The sequence below is a fragment of the Dicentrarchus labrax genome, unplaced genomic scaffold, assembly GCF_905237075.1.
Source record: "Dicentrarchus labrax unplaced genomic scaffold, dlabrax2021, whole genome shotgun sequence".
Taxonomy (NCBI): Eukaryota; Metazoa; Chordata; class Actinopteri; family Moronidae; genus Dicentrarchus; species Dicentrarchus labrax.
In genome coordinates, this window is record NW_026136712.1 from 20,645,819 (window position 1) to 20,665,774 (window position 19,956).

General features: G+C 34.4%; 1 protein-coding gene across 1 annotated transcript in view; it reads left to right on the forward strand.

Annotated features, from left to right (window-relative positions):
* Window positions 1-5,884: 5,884 nt before the first annotated feature.
* LOC127373258 (rho GTPase-activating protein 44) overlaps window positions 5,885-19,956 on the forward strand; it is an 84,153-nt gene continuing 70,081 nt past the window's right edge. The window contains exon 1 of the mRNA XM_051417580.1: window positions 5,885-6,179. Within this exon, the coding sequence (XP_051273540.1) occupies window positions 6,127-6,179 (53 nt within the window). The 5' untranslated portion in view covers window positions 5,885-6,126. The remainder of the gene's footprint in view (window positions 6,180-19,956) is intronic.

The following is a 19,956-nucleotide window of genomic DNA, read 5'->3' on the forward strand; positions in this document are numbered from 1 at the left end:
ATATAAAATATAGAATATAAAATATAAAATATAGAATATAGAATATAGAATATAAAATATAGAATATAGAATATAAAATATAAAATATAGAATATAGAATATAAAATATAAAATATAAAATATAAAATATAGAATATAAAATATAAAGTAAGAATATAAAATATAAAATATAGAATATAAAATATAAAATATAAAATATAGAATATAAAATATAAAATATAGAATATAAAATATAAAATATAAAATATAGAATATAAAATATAGAATATAAAATATAAAATATAGAATATAAAATAAAAAAAGAATAAGAAAAGAATAAAAATAAGAATAAGAATAAAAATATAAAAAAGAAAAGAATAAAAATAAAAATAAAAATATAAAATAAGAATAAAAATAAAAAAAGAATAAGAATAAGAATAAAAATAAGAATAAGAATAAAAATATAAAAAAGAATAAGAATAAAAATAAAAATAAAAATATAAAAATAGAATAAAAATATAAAATATAAAATAAGAAAAGAAAAGAATAAGAATAAAAAAAGAATAAGAAAAAAATATAAAATAAGAATAAGAATAAAAATAAAAATAAAAATAAAAATAAGAATAAAAATAAAAATAAAAATAAGAAAAGAATAAAAATATAAAATAAAATAAACATAAAAAAAGAAAAAAATAAAAATAAAAAAAGAATAAAAAAAAAAAAAAAAAGAATAAAAAAAAAAATAAAATAAAAAAAGAAAAAATAAAAAAAGAAAAGAATAAAAATAAAAAAAGAATATAGAATATAAAATATAAAATATAAAATATAAAATATAAAATATAGAATAAGAATAAAAATATAAAATATAAAATAAACATATAAAATAAGAATAAAAATATAAAATAAAAATATAAAATAAGAATAAGAATAAAAATATAAAATATAGAATATAAAATATAAAATATAAAATATAGAATAAGAATATAACATATAAAATATAAAATATAACATAAAAATATAGAATATAAAATATAAAATATAAAATATAGAATATAGAATATAAAATATAAAATATAAAATATAGAATATAAAATATAAAATATAAAATATAAAATATAAAATATAAAATATAAAATATAGAATATAGAATATAAAATATAAAATATAAAATATAGAATATAAAATATAAAATATAGAATATAAAATATAGAATATAAAATATAAAATATAAAAAAGAATATAGAATATAACATATAAAATATAAAAATAACATATAAAATATAGAATATAAAATATAAAATATAAAATATAAAATATAGAATAAGAATAAAAATAAAAAAAAAAATAAAATATAAAATATAGAATAAAAATAAAAATATAAAATAAGAATATAGAATATAAAATATAAAATATAAAATATAGAATATAAAATATAGAATATAAAATATAGAATATAAAATATAAAATATAAAATAAGAATATAGAATATAACATATAAAATAAAAATATAACATAAAAATAAGAATAAAAATAAAAATAAAAAAAGAATAAGAATAAAAATATAGAATATAAAATATAAAATAAAAATAAGAATATAGAATATAAAATATAGAATATAGAATAAAAATATAAAAATAGAATATAGAATATAAAATATAAAATATAAAATATAAAATATAGAAATAAAATAAAAATATAAAATATAGAATATAGAATATAAAATATAAAATATAAAATATAACATATAAAATATAGAATATAAAATATAAAATATAAAATATAAAATATAGAATATAGAATATAAAATATAAAATATAGAATATAAAATATAAAATATAAAATATAGAATATAGAATATAACATATAAAATAAAAATATAACATATAAAATATAGAATATAAAATATAAAATATAAAATATAAAATATAGAATATAGAATATAAAATATAAAATATAAAATAAAAATATAGAATATAAAATATAAAATATAAAATATAAAATATAGAATATAAAATATAAAATATAAAATATAGAATATAGAATATAAAATATAAAATATAAAATATAAAATATAGAATATAGAATATAACATATAAAATATAAAATATAACATATAAAATATAGAATATAAAATATAAAATATAAAATATAAAATAAGAATATAGAATATAAAATATAAAATATAAAATATAAAATATAGAATATAAAATATAAAATATAAAATATAGAATATAGAATATAAAATATAAAATATAAAATATAGAATATAAAATATAAAATATAGAATAAAAATATAGAATATAAAATATAAAATATAAAATATAGAATATAGAATATAACATATAAAATATAAAATATAACATATAAAATATAGAATATAAAATATAAAAATATAAAATATAGAATATAGAATATAAAATATAGAATATAAAATATAGAATATAAAATATAAAATATAGAATATAAAATATAGAATATAGAATATAGAATATAAAATATAAAATATAGAATATAAAATATAAAATATAAAATATAGAATATAAAATATAAAATATAGAATATAGAATATAAAATATAAAATATAGAATATAAAATATAAAATATAAAATATAGAATATAAAATATAGAATATAAAATATAAAATATAAAATATAAAATATAAAATATAGAATATAGAATATAAAATATAAAATATAAAATATAAAATATAGAATATAGAATATAAAATATAAAATATAAAATATAGAATATAAAATATAAAATATAGAATATAAAATATAAAATATAAAATATAGAATATAAAATATAAAATATAAAATATAAAATATAGAATATAAAATATAAAATATAGAATATAAAATATAGAATATAAAATATAAAATATAGAATATAAAATATTAAATATTAAATATTAAATATTAAATATAGAATATAAAATATAGAATATAGAATATAAAATATAAAATATAGAATAAGAATATAGAATAAAAATATTAAATATTAAATATTAAATATAGAATATAAAATATAAAATATAAAATGTAAAATATAAAATATAGAATATAAAATATAAAATATAAAATATAGAATATAGAATATAGAATATAGAATATAAAATATAAATATAGAATATAAAATATAAAATATAAAATATAGAATATAAAATATAGAATATAAAATATAAAATGTATATATATATAATAGCAATGTACATTATAATACAATATATAACAATATAGATAGATGTAAGTGTATGCTACAGTGTGTTACCGACAGAAATGTAATGACTAATAGTAGTGAGTACTGATAATGTTTTATTTTTATTTTTTATTAGGGATGCATGATTTGGATTTATTTATTTTCATTTTATTTTTTGTATTTTAAAAATAAGTTTTTACACATTGAGGGTACGAAAGGCTGAGCTGTAGAGAGGAAAGAGGAAAGATGGAGGAATTATTCATTTCATTCCAGTTTTCTTAACCTGAAAATGTAACATTTAAAAAATATTGGTATTATTATTAATTAATTAATGTTTTTAAATTGAAAACTCCACCTACACGACGTCAAACTGTGAAACACAACATCAGTTTTGCACATTTACATACACAATACTTTCAGAAACATTGCACATATACACAGGCTTATTATATACTATTTTATATATATATATATATATATTATTATATATATTATATATAATAATATATATCCCCAACAGGAGATCAATAAAGGAACATCTAATCTTATCGTAGAACCTAAAATGCCAGTAAAAACAGTCTTTGTTATGTGTTTATTTATATTTTTTATTATTTTTATTAGACATTGTACTCATACTGTGTTATTTATGTAAGACAGAAAATGAAATTAATTATTTTTTGCTGTTTTGTTGCTCTTTAGACCTTTCTGGTGATTTAAGTACGATACTTTTCTCTAACTTCTTCTGAATGGACGTTTATAAACGACTCAAGTTGTGGTTCAGGAAAAGAGCCTTTTTTATTTTTAATTAGGCCTGAACTAAATACCTATAAGTACTTTATAGGTAGTTTTAACCAGGCCTCACCTGAGTGGATTTTACCTGTGACAAGTACCAAGAGTCAGCCACAAGATGGCGCTATTTACCTGCAGAAAGTTTACACTTCATAGCAGAGTTTCACTGTACTTTAAAACAAACTTGTCATCAACTCTGAACGTGTCAGTGAAAATTCACCTGGATGGTGATAAAGCCCGTGTGAATAATTACAAATGTCCTTATGAATATTCATGTCTGACATTTCCTGTTTGCTATAAATAGACTTATTGGAGACTGATGAGGATAATACGTCTGACATTTCAAACACAGGCCGAACATGTCAGATAATAAACCTGCAGTGAACAGTAAATAATCCAGATGTGACTTGATAATGCATCTGGCAGCCAGTCCTCACTTCTGACATTTATCAACTTGTTTGGTAGCTAAATGAGTTAAAAGCAGCCAAAACATTTTATCTTACACCTTAAATGTCCTCGATTTCCTCATTAAACCAACAACCATTATCAGTTTAGGATAATGTGGCCTGAGGGATGTTTTTACGCCTTTTTGAGCTCTTTAAATGACCCCTGATGAATAATACGTGTTATATTATTTCTTATAATGACTTTAATGATCATATATATATAAATCTAAAGATAATTAGTCTGTTAGGTCTGTGGTTTCCAAGGTTTTTTGCGTATAACCTCTTTGAATGGTTCATTGTCTACTGGTGACCTCGCAGGTTATAAACTTACAAGAACAAGAGTTGTGAGGTCTGAAAACTAAAATATTTATTCAGATATTTATGTATTATTCATTTAGTTAATTCCATCAGTGGAAGAAGTACTCAGTAGATCTTTAACTTAAGTAAAAGTAAAACTACCACAGTGTAGAAATACAAGTAAAAGTCCCGCATTAGAAATTCTACTTGAGTAGTATATTAAATATTAAAGTATGAAAAGTAAAAGTTTTCACTTCAAGGTCCTAAAAGATTCTATATTTTTAAATCTTTTGCATGCACGATACTAATTTGTACATACAAGTTGTTATCATGTGCAACAATATGAAATATATATATTAAAAATTGTAGTTTTCTTGGACAATTTATAATTGTATAATTGTTATAAGTAGATCTCAGTAAATCCCAGCAGAGCTTCTCACAACTCCAACCTGAGCAGATAATCAGCAACATAACTGGACACACCAGTGAGGGTCCGTGCAGCCTTTAATCTATAATAATGCATCATATTCAGTTCACTGATTGTGTGTAAAATCAAAGTATAGTACAACAAGTACCTCGAAATTGTATTTAAGTACAGGTAGGTGATGGTTAATCCATGATGTTATGTAGTTCCCACGAGCGTTGTTTAGTCAGTGGTGGAAGAAGTACTCCTTTACTTTTACTTAAGTATTAAAACTACAATGTAAAAAACACTCAAATGAAAGTGCTGAAAGTGAAAGTACTCATTGTGAGGAACGTCCCATTTCAGAATCATATACAGGCTCTATAATATAATTGGATATATAACACAGGGTTTTGAACAATCGATGCACATTAGACCACAGACCCCTAAATTGAGAGGATTTTATCTTAAATCATATTATATAACAGTATTTTTCTTATCAGGGATGAAGGAGGTGCAAAAGCTCTTATATTTACAACAATCAATCAAATGCAGTTAAAATAAGACTGGAATAAATACCACCAGAAGGATGGAAAATAAATTATATATATGTTTCCCAAACCCTGATTACAAGCTGTCAGCCTCTGTGGCCCTGCGGTAAGTCAACTACATCTCCCATAATGCACCGGCGGGGAGCGTCGTGTCGCCAGCGAGCTGTCAGTGTTGGGGGAGAGAGAGAGAGAGAGAGAGAGAGAGAGAGAGAGAGGGAATCGGTCCAGCATCTGTGGATCGGAGCGGATGACAGAGACACGCAGTCCTCATCAGGGAGAAATGAGGAGGATTTAGCTCAACGTTTCCCCACCGCGATGCACAAACTGGATGTTTTTAAAAAAGAGAGACTGACCCTCCTCGTCTGCCATAGCCACAGCGCGGAGATCTGACTTTATTCTATCAATGAGATAATGTGGAGCGGCTCCACCGCCCGCTGGTAACGCAGAAAAAAAAACACACAAGATGAAGAAGCAGTTCAACCGAATGAGACAGCTCGCCAACCAAACAGTGGGCAGGTAGGGATCCGGATCCATGTTTGATCCGGAGGCTTTTAATTGGCAGCCTGTGTGTGTGTGTGTGTGTGTGTGTGTGTGTGTGTGTGATAAGGTCACAGTTGCAGTGTGAACGTCTGTGTGATTGATTGAGCTCAGCAGGGAGGAGCGTATCCGCACACAGATGAGGAGGGAGCGGACATGGTACCCAGAGGAGCAGGGCTGCTGCCCGCTGACCAATGAGACAGCAAAAGGGCGGCCCCCTTCCTCCCCCCCCCCCTCCCTCTTAGGGGCACCCTGTAGGAGGGGAGGGGAGGGTGGTGGGAGTCAGGAGACAGATCACCCAGGGGCCACTAACATGTCTTGCAGTGATATGCTGATATGTGTTTGTAGTCAAGAGGGGAAACATGGATGAAACAAGGCTTCTGTTTCCTTCCCAGTCAAAGATATGGAAGCTTTAGTTGTGTGACGTATTTAATATACGAAGGAAGTGTGTCAGTTTTATTTTTATTTTATTTTTTTTGGAGGAGAAAACACACGAGGGTTTGCTGTTTATCTTTATGTTTTAAAAATAAGTATTATGGCTGCTCAGTTAATCGCAGTTCTGTTGTCTTTGGTTTGCAAATCTTGATTCTCCAGATGTTTGTTTTGATACAAACTCCAACAGATTTCACATCATCATCGTAATTAAATGTCTAATCGCACATCGTATCACGATATCTGTAAAAATAATCGCATATATGATGTGTTTGTTTTAACGCGGAAATGGTGGAATATGTTTGTAGCGTGCGCGCCGGGCCAGTAGGTGGCGATGTAACTTTGCAACGCGACACCACAGAAGACAAACGGCAGCGACGCGGCTTTGATTTAATTCGGAATCCATCCAGAAGTGGCGTTGACATTGGCGTAACCATGGTTACCGGAGCGAACGTCGCGTCTTTTTAAAGAAATATTTTCTACTTTCTGTGTCTAGTATAGCTTTGCATTCAGCGCACAGACAGGAGAGTGGTATCGATCTTCTCTGCTAACTCTCAGCAAGAAAGTGAACCATTCCCCCAAAATGTCAAACTATTCCTTTAAGATGATAGTATTCAGGATTAATTACTGACCTAATGAGGCTATTAAGGTTTACTTTTGATTACAAATCGAGGACATGAGAAAAGAGAAGAGAAAATCTATGCGTCCGCAGTCTGTTGGTGACAGAATTAGACACATGTGGGTGTCATCTGCATAAGTACAATAGGTGATTTAATTGTTTTGCATAATCTGGTTTAACGGAGGCATTTAAGTGTGGATTAAAAGAGTCCCGGAGATTGAGCCCTGGGGAACTCCTTTAAATAAATATGTGTTAGGCTGTTTCTATGGCAGTTCTGGTAGTTTTTGGGTAGAAGTTTGTGTGTTGGAGGAACCCAGAACCTCTACGGGAAGATAACTACACCTGATGATTGAGGGAAAAGGCTTTTAATAAACCAATAAAGTTACAGGTTAATTACTTCCCTTCTCTCGGTGTCAAGCATCAGAAATCAAGCTTTTAATCCTGGAAGTTTCATTTAGTGCCTCACACACTGTAACATTCAAACTCGGCGCCGCGTCACGGTTGACGAACGCAGGAGCGATTAAACCCAGTAAATCCCAAACTGCACGAAGCTGCATCAGATAGTATGCAAATGTAAGAATGCTTTAGATTTGGTGTGATTTATTTGTTATCGGTGTGTTGTGTCTGTTTGTCCTGCGAGGCCTGATGCTACAGATAAATCTAGAGTTTGTTAATCTCTCAGTCGGGACCCGAGGCTCGCTAAATTATCCTCAAAAACACACACACGACCCCCTTTTAGCTCTCAGAGTTTGGAAACGAGCTGTAATGGCTGTTTTTATTAGGATGTAATGGAATAAATGCACAGAAATAAGTCAGTATTGTTTGTGTAGTGTCTGTATGCAGAAGATTACAGATTGGATCTTTAACTGATATTATATATTGATCTGGATACATATTTATAAGCTTGGATACCATTTGATCTTTCTGGATAAAGGTCCTTTTTGTGCATAATTTGATATATATATATAATTCACAATACTGGGTTCATGATACAATTTTCTACAGTTTTCTACAATTATGTATATTTTTTGCAAAGATTTTTTATTGATAGATGCTCACTATACAATGTAGTTTCAATATACAGAACTTAGAATAATAATAATAATAGTTTAATAATAAATCAACCTAATAATAATAAACCTACTTAAATATGCATATTACTAATGAAAACCAAACAAACCAAACAAACAAACCCCCAAAAACCCCAGAAACTATAATAACAATAATTTACAGTAATAATAACAATATTGATAACAAGACTGACAATTATAATAATAATGATAAAAGAAGACATAAAATACAATTAAATAAAAGTAATAAAGACAAATTATGACTGAAAAAGATTCCTTATAATATAAAGATAACTAATAGATGTTCTTTATTAAATTAAAGAATCCTTTTTATTTCTTAAGTAACGTTTAAACTGTGCAAAACAATTCATATTTCATTTTATTTGCGTGTTTGTGCCTCGATATTTACGACATATCGCATATTTACCGTCTCACAATGTGTCTTTACTCTATCAAGAACTCGATCTTTGCACCTTTACCAGGAAACTACGAGCAGGTGAACGTCAGGACGTCACTGATATTGGTGCTCCTCTGAACCTGCAGAGGTGTTACTGCGGCTTAGCTCTCAATAGCTCTCACCAAGTCTTTGTCTGTCCTTATGTTTGTCGACCCCACCCATCACTTGTAACTGAAAGTCAACGTCATATGTCAACACTGCGCCTTTGGCAACTTGGATCAGGTGTTGTTTAACCCTTCGTAACTGTTGCATAACCTTAAAAAGCAGAATCACTGCAGGCTGAGTCGAACGTCATCAAGAAAACAGGTTGATTTGTGGCCTGTCGCTGCCTGAAGAGCTCGCTCTGTGTTGATTATAAAGCATACATTGCTGAGGTGGTGTAAGTGCACTATAACCTGTTTGTTTTGCTTGGCTGGCGGCGGTAACTGACGACGCTGGCACAGCTGAAGGATTTTGTGTCAAGCTATGTTGTACCTCGCTCACCCACACTCACACTGCAGGCAGAGGCGCTGATACAAATCAATGAAAAAGGTATTACTGCAGCTAATGCCCAACAGAGTGGACTTGGCAGAGGTAGCAGAAATCCCTGGAGGACATTCACCCATTACTAAAAAAAGAAATTACTGGAATTGTGCCTTACTGAGCTCGAAGGAAGAAAAACTGTAAAAGCAGTTTAACAGATAAAACCAACCAATTATTTGTAAGTATATAAACAGAGAAAAATGCCAGGTGCTTGTTTATTCCCCCTCATCTGCCTGAGAGCCGGAGCACCAGAGCCCAGTGAGGCAGAACATCCCGGTAATGAGTTCTAACCTGTATCATAAGAAGCCCGAACAGCAGGGGCAATTAGTCATATTTAGAGGGTAGAGCCTCCAACATGACGACTCGCTGCTGGCCACACAGGTAATTGGTGACATTTCCTCCGTGACCTTGGCAGCCGGCGTCACCCGGTTCGCGTTGAAGGTTGCGGGTTCCTTATGCCACACAGATTTAAGAATAATAAACCACACAAACTAAATGTATTAGGTTTCCAGGTGCAGTTGTTATTCAGAATGAGAAATACTTTGTTGATCCCCCGGGGGGTAAATTTGTTCGTTACAGTTGTTCTACTCACACAATGTTAAAGAAATAGTACTTATATACAATATCTAACACAATATATAGAATAGAAATTAATGTATAGGTATATACATATAGTAAAAGTAAAAATAATGAGTACAAGTGATGAATAAGTAATGGGTTTTAAGATTGTGGTGTTGCAGAAGTTATGGATACTTACAAAGAATGACATAATAATTCACATCATCATTAATTCATAAAAAAATCCATCCAACACAAGATGTTACAGACCAAGATAACCTGTTATATTAGATTATAATGTGCATTGAATAATGAAAACTTACATATATCGGCATATCGGTCGACCACTAATGTTCAGCTCCTGATGATTTGGTTACTAACAGCAGCAGGAAACACATCAATAAATATATTTGGGGGAAGTCTGATTATGCACACTGCGTATTTTAAGGCCTATTCTTAATATATAGTTAATTTCAGAACTGCATCTAATGTAATTGTGTTGTTTTTTCTCCAGTATTTAAAACTTACATGATCATTCACACCATATGCATTTAGATTTTAGTCCGGCGGGATTTGATTTGGATCGCAGCAAAGGGAATGACATTTACCGTTTTGGGTATATTCATCTATTTTATCTTCCCTTTCTTTAGCATTAAGCAACATTTGGTGCTTCTAAAAACGCCCATCTGTCTTTATAGTTCCCTCTGTGCTCGTGAGCATCCTCAAAACTAATGAAGCATCTCCCTTCAGGATGACATTGCTGCATTGCTCCAGTTAAGGATATAGGTCAAGAGAGGTTCAGACACAGTTAAATTCATCTCTAAAACAGTCGGGCTGCACCATTAATCCCGCGTAATGCTGCGTAAACTGTGTGACTGAATGAAAATGTGTAACTCTCTGTGAGCACAGTGAGGTTACGGCAGGAAGGGGACAGGCCTAATCCCCCTTTTTTGGCTCCGTCACTTCTGCTGCAGAGTATTTTTAACTCATCTTCTCATTCACATTTTTGTGTCGGCGACAAAACGAAAAGAGGTTATTTGACAGAAAATGTCTCTTCATAAAATAAAAAAAACAACATGTTTTCCGCTTGGAAAGCAGAATATAGATCCAGGTTCAGCAAAGGAGGCTGAAGAATGACGAGGTTGAGATAAGGCTGAAAGCAGGGGGGAAAAAATCTATTAAAGACATGTTGGAAAATGGGTTTCTAATCTCCATCAACAGGCTGGGAAATTGTTTCGTATTGTCGCTGTAGAGAGTTCAGGCTGCAAGCGACAAACACCCCAGAAAGTATTGTTTGTATTTGCTAAAACCATTATCAACTGTCAGTCCGGTAGCTTTGGTGATTGAAGAGTGTGCAGTAAATTGCATGCTTTTTCATAACACACACACACAAAAAACAGGCATGCCTGTAATGGCTTCATTATTTTTGGGTTATTCATTTCATGCATTATTGTTCCCAATGTCACATTCTTGGCTGCAGGAACAAATAGTGACTTTCTGATTGATGAATGAACCTGTGACCTGATGATTCTTGTGGGTTTCTTGCTGCTGACTGTTGGGCTTGGTTGTTGCTTTTGGTCTGCCTTCATTCAAACCTGTGGAATAACTTGTGTAACCAGCCTCGCTTGTTAGGCTTTATATGACATTGTGACGGCAGGAGGGAGGAGGAACGGCGAAGCGTTGCCCTGCAGTGCCCCCCCTGACACGCTCACAGACCTCTGCTCCCGTCTGTGTCACAGTTTAATCTGTCGGGGCAAGTTGCTGCTTCTGCAGAAAACAGCTCGATGCTAAGAGTCGTAGAAGAGGGAAATAATAGAGATAATGGTTGATGAGCACAGTAAAACATTACTTTTGCATGAGCATTCACTTCAAACCTTCAACTGAGGATCCTCATATCATAGAGTTTTGGATTTGGACAAAAGGTCTGCTGATGAAAACAAACGGTAGACGGCAAACCAGATGTCGTGTTAGTGGACGAGAGCAGGACGATTAACTTGGGTGAGGTCGGCAGACAATAATATTAGTTATATTTGAACTTTTCCTGCTGTCTGTGAATGCAGCATTATACTTTTTTTCTTTTCTCTTACATACATGTTGTAATAGTCCAACTTTATCCATTGTGGATTTGGACGAGCACTTGTGGACGTTTGGGTTCAGCCTCTGTGTCTGTATGTGGGGCGTAGAGGTCCTCATGCGAGCCAGATCCAGTCTTGTATCCCCAACGGTCCCTGACCTCCCTGCTGCCTGGACTGTCTCATTGGACACCCTGTAGACACTCTGCTGTCGTGACCCCTGTTGACATCAATGCTGGAGTCAGTGTTTTCCTCTTTAAGAGAGAGATTCCCACATTTGTCCAGGTACAAACAAGGAGCTCCTGTCTTGCATATATACATCAGATTAGTACAAATGGCTCCATAGGGGTGAACATAAATTATGCTTATCTTTTTTTTTTTTTTTTTTTACTCTCCTCGCCTGTCGGACCATTCAGTTGAAAGATAATGAACCCATTTGTCAAACACGGTGCTCTATGTGTGTGCACGTGTGCTAATTCCAACAACATCCACAGGATTTGATAATTGATTGCCCTTAATGTGGAACATAATCAGTATTCATAGCGAGGCTACTTCACATCCTGAATACGGTGGGAATGTGCTGTCCTGGGAGCTGAATGAAATTATTCAGGTCGGTATTAACGGTAGCTCGGCCTCTGTGCGGCTGCCACAAGCTGCTCGGGGTGAAAAGGTAAAGAAAGGACCGACTATGACATTTTGTTTACAGCGTGAAGTGTTGCATTTCTCCGCGGGTTCGTCTGAGGTGTTAATTCTCTGTAGGTGGGAGAGGTTTTATTACAGAGCATCATTATGAGGCATTACTGTCTACCACTGGAGATGTACGCTAACACGCGTATGAAAAAGTGAGTGTGTGTGTGTGTGTGTGTGCGTGGGTTCACCTACCTGTCCGAGTCTTTCCTCATTAATCATGATGAGAGTCTGTTAATGAGGAATTCCTGCTCGCGGCTGGAAACTGGCCCCCGATCTGCTAGCTTCACTTTAATTACGAGTCTATGAGAGATGCGAGCAGCTTGATAGAGTGATAAGCGTGGTGTTTCTCTCCCTCTGCCTGTGTTGTATCGCAGCCTCTCTGTGGTTTGTTTCCACAGCCGGTCTGCTCCGACGGAAACTGCTGTTTTTATCATCTACGTCAGTGAATTAAGGATTTATTTCCACCAAACCAGCGTTGGTGATTGTTGGAAGCACTAACAGAGACGGTTTTGGTGAGTGTTGGACAAGAAAAAAGACGATTATCTTTTGTTCTGCTGCATCAGTTTGGTTCCTCTTTCTCAAACAAATTGCAGTTTGATATTTCCCTCCTGTCCTTTTTGTCCTACGTGGACTGGAGATACATAATATCAGTAATTTAACAGATTAAGATAATTGAGCAGCCCTCATAATTGTCTCACCTCTACACACTCAGGCAAACGTGTCCTCTCTCCTCCTCTACCATGACTTTCCTCCCCGTTTTTGCCTCACTCACTCATTACCTGCCTCTCCTGTCGTTCTTCACCGTCCTTTCGCTTTCGACATCCTCTCTATCCTCCAGTGTACATTTTATTTTATGAAAGCGCAGCGTGTTCTGAAGGTGATGCTTTTGACAGCTCTACCCTGAAGATAATTAGCATAGAAAGAGGAGCTGATGGTGTGGCTCTCTTTTTTGACAAAAATAGCTTCCTTTGACACAACAGCCGAGGTGTATTATTATATATTCACCTTGTGCTACACCGAAGCACAAAGAACTGGATCATGTTTCACATTTAATTACTTCGTGGGGTTTATAATCCTGCAAATCAGCAGTCGATTTGGGGTTAAAAGATGAATAAGAAAGCGACACTGTTATGTATTCTGGACCTGTCTGTCGGGGTTCTCCTGGGATGTCAGGATTTTTGGGTGAAACCGAGGGAGTCACTAAGGGAGATGTCATTGCCAGTGGAGCGTTATCGGAGTCACCGGAGTGTGATGATGGAGACGCTGCTTTGGGTTGTTGCTGAGCCACCGAGGAGCCGACAGACAGATGCCCGAGCTCCTCGGCTCTGTTCCTGCTCATGACAGCGTGGCAATTAGGAAATAGTTTTGCTTATTTACAAAATTTGGAAATCAATAAACAGGATGTTGCTATGCTGACAGTTTACTCACTAATACATAGAAGCAGGGAGATGGTTTTACATCTTTAACGTGTTGGTTTTTAGTTTGATTGAGAGCAAAGCTGAGAAATACTAGTTACTAGTAAACATTTTACTTTACTAGTTGAAAAGATGCAGTTTGATCGAGCCGAGCTGCTGCTAACGTTAGCTCAGCTTGTTTCTCTGATAACTTAAGATCCAGACGTCCGATGACTAAAATCCTTCATCCGGTTCAAATCTAGAGTTAAAAAGCACCAAGATCTAAACAGTGGATGGTAACAATGTGGATTCAGACTGGATCAACAGTCAATGTATGACAGCTTCTGGCAGACAACCACAACGCTGACGCAGGCACAAAGGGGATATGAATCCATCCCAGCGTTACCTGAATAATGAATCACTTTATATCTTTCTGGGTGGTAGCTGAAATTGGGAAACACTCAAGTAAAACTCCAGTACCTCAAAATCGTCTTCTATTAAATGTACCTCGTTACATAAGTTCAAATGAACCCGATGACACCGCTGGCCTCTTTTATTTAAGTCTTTGATACTCATAGCAGTTTATTTTGCCAACATTTTAAGGACAGTCGTGAGAAACGTCTCAGCTGCTGCTCTTAACTCTTCGGCTTTGAACTACAGACGCAGAGCAGACTTTAAATTCAGAATCAAGCCTCTTAGTGGATGAAGATGCACGTAAGAGATGTACTTCTCTGACCAGACATATTGTAGAAAGCAGGAGACCAGACAACAAAAAAAGGTAGACGTGGAGTCACAGTCTGCAGTCTGATGTAACAACAGCCTTAAAATGATCATTAAGTTGAATCAACACCTCTCTGACTCTGTCTCAACAAAAATGGAGCATTATAAGCTGAGCAAAGGTAGCTTTTATTGAAGTTTATACTGGATTTTAATATATTTTAAGTATTATTTAAGTTCTTATTGATGTGTCTGACAGTCTGTTTGTTAATTGATCATTCATTGGTTCTCTAAACTGAATATCTTTGACAATTGGCAATTTAAAGGACCAGTGTGTTGGATTTAGTAGCATCTAGCGGTCCATTTATGCCAACAGATCCTCCTAAATGTTACACACTGGTCCTTTAGAGAAGTCAGGAAAATGATGATGATAATTAGCTATAGTGTGCATAATGTTAAAATAAAGACTAAATACACCATGTGGCCAAAAGTATACGGACAGTTAAACACCCAGTTTCAGCACCATGTGCGTTAATGTGCCGCTCTCCTGGTTTTCAGTCTTTCCACCAGATGTTGAACGTTCCTGCAGGGATTTGCTCCCATTCATCCAGCAGAGCATTAGTGAGGTCCGGCACTAATGTTGGGTGAAAAGGTTCTGGCTCACAGTCCGGTTCATCCTAAAGGTTTTGGATGAGAGGGGGGAGGGGAGGTTGAGGTCAGTCCAGTTCTGTCACACTAAACTGGTGGAAAACCAGTTCTTTATGCACAAATAAACAAATGTTAAGGACCCTCACAACAGATGCACATTAGACCAGAGACCCCCTGTTTGATGGAGACCCCTTTTCTATCCTTTAGTAAGACGACCCCTGACTTTTTTATGGATTTTATAATAAAAACTGTTCGATTAACCGAAATAATGACCTCGGTAACTGCAGGAAGTTTGTGTAAAACGAGTGGTTTAGATGAATCTTGAGCAGATTATTTCCTGTTTATAAAATTCTTTATCATCTATTATTTTTAGCTATTATAAAAGCTTCTTTTTTTATTTGACAAATTCAGTGTTTTTTGTTGTCCACACAAGTGAACTGCATGCTGAGATAGCCTACTGTGTATATTTAATTAAGTTTTCTTACATGCCTTAAAATCAAGAAGGCCTCCTGACCCCCCGTAGATCTTTGGCGACCCCTAATGGGGGTCCTGACCCACAGGTTGTGGAACCACTGTCCTAAGGAATCCCCTTGTAGCCAATCAATAATAAAACTAGGATCACTACAAATTACAGTCACTTGTATGTTGTTCCAAATTCTAAAAAATGTGTTAAAAGTTTCCTATTCTTCCTTTTGCTGGCGACCCCCCACAACCCACTAAAAGGACCCTTGTTGGTCCCCGGACCCCAGTTTGAAAGTCCCATGTCTATTAAGGGAGCCCCTGTACACATGAGGGTTGTCCACATACTTGTGGCCACATAGACTTTGCAGCACACAAACAGCAAACTGGTATTTCCACGAGCGTGTATGTGACCACACGACGTCCCCTCTGTGTCACACCCACGTTGCCGCGGCAACCGGGGTCCCTCAGTTCGGTCGTGGCTGACGTCAACCCCCCCCCACCCACCTCTCCACCAGCCCAGTCACAAGCACACTCCACCTTTCCTGTGTGTCGACGAACACCCACCACCGCTCGCTGTCCTGGAAACATTAGCTCAGCTGTGACGGCGTCCCACCTCGGCTTTTAAAAACAGGCCGCAGCCTCTGGAGACTATTAAAACACCCTCGGCTGAAACCCGAGTCCCTCAACCCTGAACAGGACAGGAAATGACATCACAAATGTGTGTGTGTGTGTGTGTGTTTATGTGTAGCACTCCCAGAGCTCCTGCAGTGTTTTCACTCCTCAGTAATGGACGCTAATTGGGAGCCTGCTGTTGGAATATGAATTCCACTCAAGTGACCGCACGCTGGCATCTCATTCAGAGAGCTGTCAGTGCCGAGTCGTAGCCGAGCTGCTGGGGGGGGGGGGGCAGCGGGGCGGGGGGCGAGGTCCCAGAGACAAACACATCACCTCGACATCCTGTCAGTGTGCACGCAGGAGTGCTCACGTTGATCTGTGGGGGGGGGGGGACGAGGTCCAAGAGTAAACATTTTCTAAACTGTGATGGAGTGCAGCTTGAAGAGACGACGAGGCGGTGAAAGAACAACAACAGGAAGTTAGTTATTGTGGTTCAGCCTGTTGTTTTAGACCACTTGACAGTTGCAGCAGCATCCGATTGATGCTATTTGCATCCAAAATTAGGGATGCACCAGTTCCTTAATAAGATATTAGCCTTGTTGATCGGTGAATGCCATCTTATTCGGCTAAATGTTGTTATGTTGTCCAAAATTGGTAAGGCAGAGAGATGCTTATATAAGGGTGAATACATAAGGACAAAAAACATCAGTAACCAAATATTTATTTTAAACATCAGTATCTATTTAGTGTGACTCATCCTGGAGATATTGTTATTTCCAGTTCAAATAATCATGAATAAATGTCTATAAAAGCAGCTTATAAATCATAAAAAAGAGGCTCCTTATTGCAGAACTTGCCTTAGAATCATCATGTTTTTAAGTTTTCTTCACTATCACTATGATCCAGTGATAGTTGTCTGCACATCGAGGGGGGGCGTTGGAAAAAGGAGCCGCTAACAGCTAATTCGGCACACTTTAAACGGTGCCAATTTGCCAAATATAAATACAATATGTTGTCAAGCGGTTAAAAATCTCCCACTCAGCCTGAAATTAACCAGTTTCGGTTGATGGATTAGAGAAGCCACCTTCGTTATTTACACATTATCTTCTGAGGCCTGCTCTCTCAGAAAGAGCCAGACTCATTCGTTCTTCCAACACTAATGGGAAAGATTTTTTTCAACTCGTCCGTCTTTCACTTCCTGCTCTGGCCTGTGCAGCCTCTCAGTGGAGGGTGATTGAGACGAGTCATCTCAGACACGCAGGGAGGTGATGCAGCAAGCATTGTTTTCATTTTCTGGGTTTTATTATTATTTCAGTCAAACACAGAATAAATTAGTAGATAATTGAAATGGGTATCGCTGCAAATAATACACAAATTACATCATATTGTTTCAGATTGCTGGACTCATTTCTACAGTGAAATTAAACTTTCTTTGTGAGTGTAGTTTCCAATAATGATAATTCATCTTTAATATAACAGTATGAGCTGCTCAGCAGGTTCAAAGTAGAGATGGACCCTTCCTATGTCCTCCATTTTGGTACATTTATGTTGAAAAGACAACCATATTTGTCTGTCTGATCATTTGATCCATGTGGACTGTGGATATAAACACCCTGGCCAGCTGTTTGAGGGGAAGGTGTGGCCCAGAGAGGAGCCACGCTTGCTCCGTCTACTGTACCTGGAGCCTTGTTGCCACCACTCCTATCTATGTCTGTTAAACTTTAATGGGAAGTCAAACCCTCGGAGCTCAGGTGTCACTGTCACTGCGGTGTGAGATGAGGGGCAGCGGGTGAAGAGGACAATGTCACATGCAGAAGAAGGGAGGCTTGTCTGAACATATTTTGTTTTTGTTGTCATTTCCCAAAACACTGCAAACTATTAAAATATAGTTTTCTATATTTTCCTTACTGTCAACAACAACAAAAAAAACCCAAAATTATTAATGAATCAATAAGTAGTATAAATAAATGTTACTATATACAACAACAGAACAATGTAACATTAGAAAAGCAAATGGAAACGGAAACAATCCTGTTAAATAATCCCCATTTTTACTAAATGTAACTGTAATCTTATTATATCTTCTTTTTTCTGTAACTTTAATGGATTACAGTTACCTTTTTTTGTATCTTGGTTACGTTACATGTTACTCCCCAAGCCTGATAATGACAGTCTATTCTTAATAAATATTTTAATATAAACAGTATTAGGTAGCTGAATCATAATAATAATATAATAATAATAATACATTTGTTGATTGTATTGAAATTGAAACGCGGTGGAGTAGAAATATAAAGTAGTAAATTCTCCTCTTCAACACGTTGAGTGATTTGATTGGGCAATCAGTGCTTCGAGGGTTAGGGGTTAAAGTGAACTGTCAATTTAGTGAGTATGATCCCCAAGAAAGTATCATTTATTCTGAGTACATAAGGTGCCGGCACAAAGGACCGTCTGATGATGAGTCTTGTGCACGAGGGGCGTCTGGTAATTACCGACGCGGTGGATGGATGGCTGAGATAGTTAGAGTCTGAGGGGGAGCAGAAGAGCTCATGGAGAAACATCCTTTTTCTCATTTTCTCACTTTCACCCCACAGCGTGTGTTTCTTCTCCCGGCATCAACTCCTTCAGCGAGCCCCATAGATCACTTTAATAGGCCTCAGCCGGTATTTCTGAGCGAGACTTCCATGGCAACGGTCGAGTCATTCGCTCGGCAAGCTGCTGAGATGATGATGCAAAACGTGCTGATGGTTCAGGTGACTTAATCAAGTGTAATTATGACCGAGTGTGTCTGAGGTAATTCTGGTTTTTATAGCATTTTGTTTTATCTCTGCACCCTCCAGTTGTTTTTAAAATACTGTCGTGTCTCATATAAAGGAACACAAAGTGTGTAATATATTCAGGAGGATCTATTAGCAGACTAATGTTTTCATTAGTGTATAATCACCTGAATATAGGAATGTGTGTTTTTGTTACCTCAAAATGACATTTTTATCTACAGATGTGTGTTTCCTGTTGTGGGGGTTGAAATGAGTGAACTACACCTCTAGATGCCATAAAATCCTTCACACTGGACCTTTAAGTACACATTTTAATAATAATAATAGTAATATTTTATTTAGTAGTGCCTTTCATGGCACTCAAGGTCACCTTACATATAAAAACAGCAATACAACAAGGCAACAATAAGTTAGAAATCGATTTTATAAAAATAAGATGAAATTAATATAGTTAAAATGAGTAAGTTAGGTTAAAAATATGGGTTTTAAGAGCAGTTTGAGGTACTTTTCTTGTGTATTATCATCTGGTGTGATAAGATATTATCAACAAATACAGTAAAATATGATTAAAGCACCGTTCTGTAAATAAACATGGCGGTTCAGCATGGCGGACTCTGCCAGAAGAGATAAAAACAACTCATTCTCAGGTAACGAAAAACACAACAATTCTTATATTCAGATGATTGCACATTAACGATACCTATGAAATATTATATTTAATTT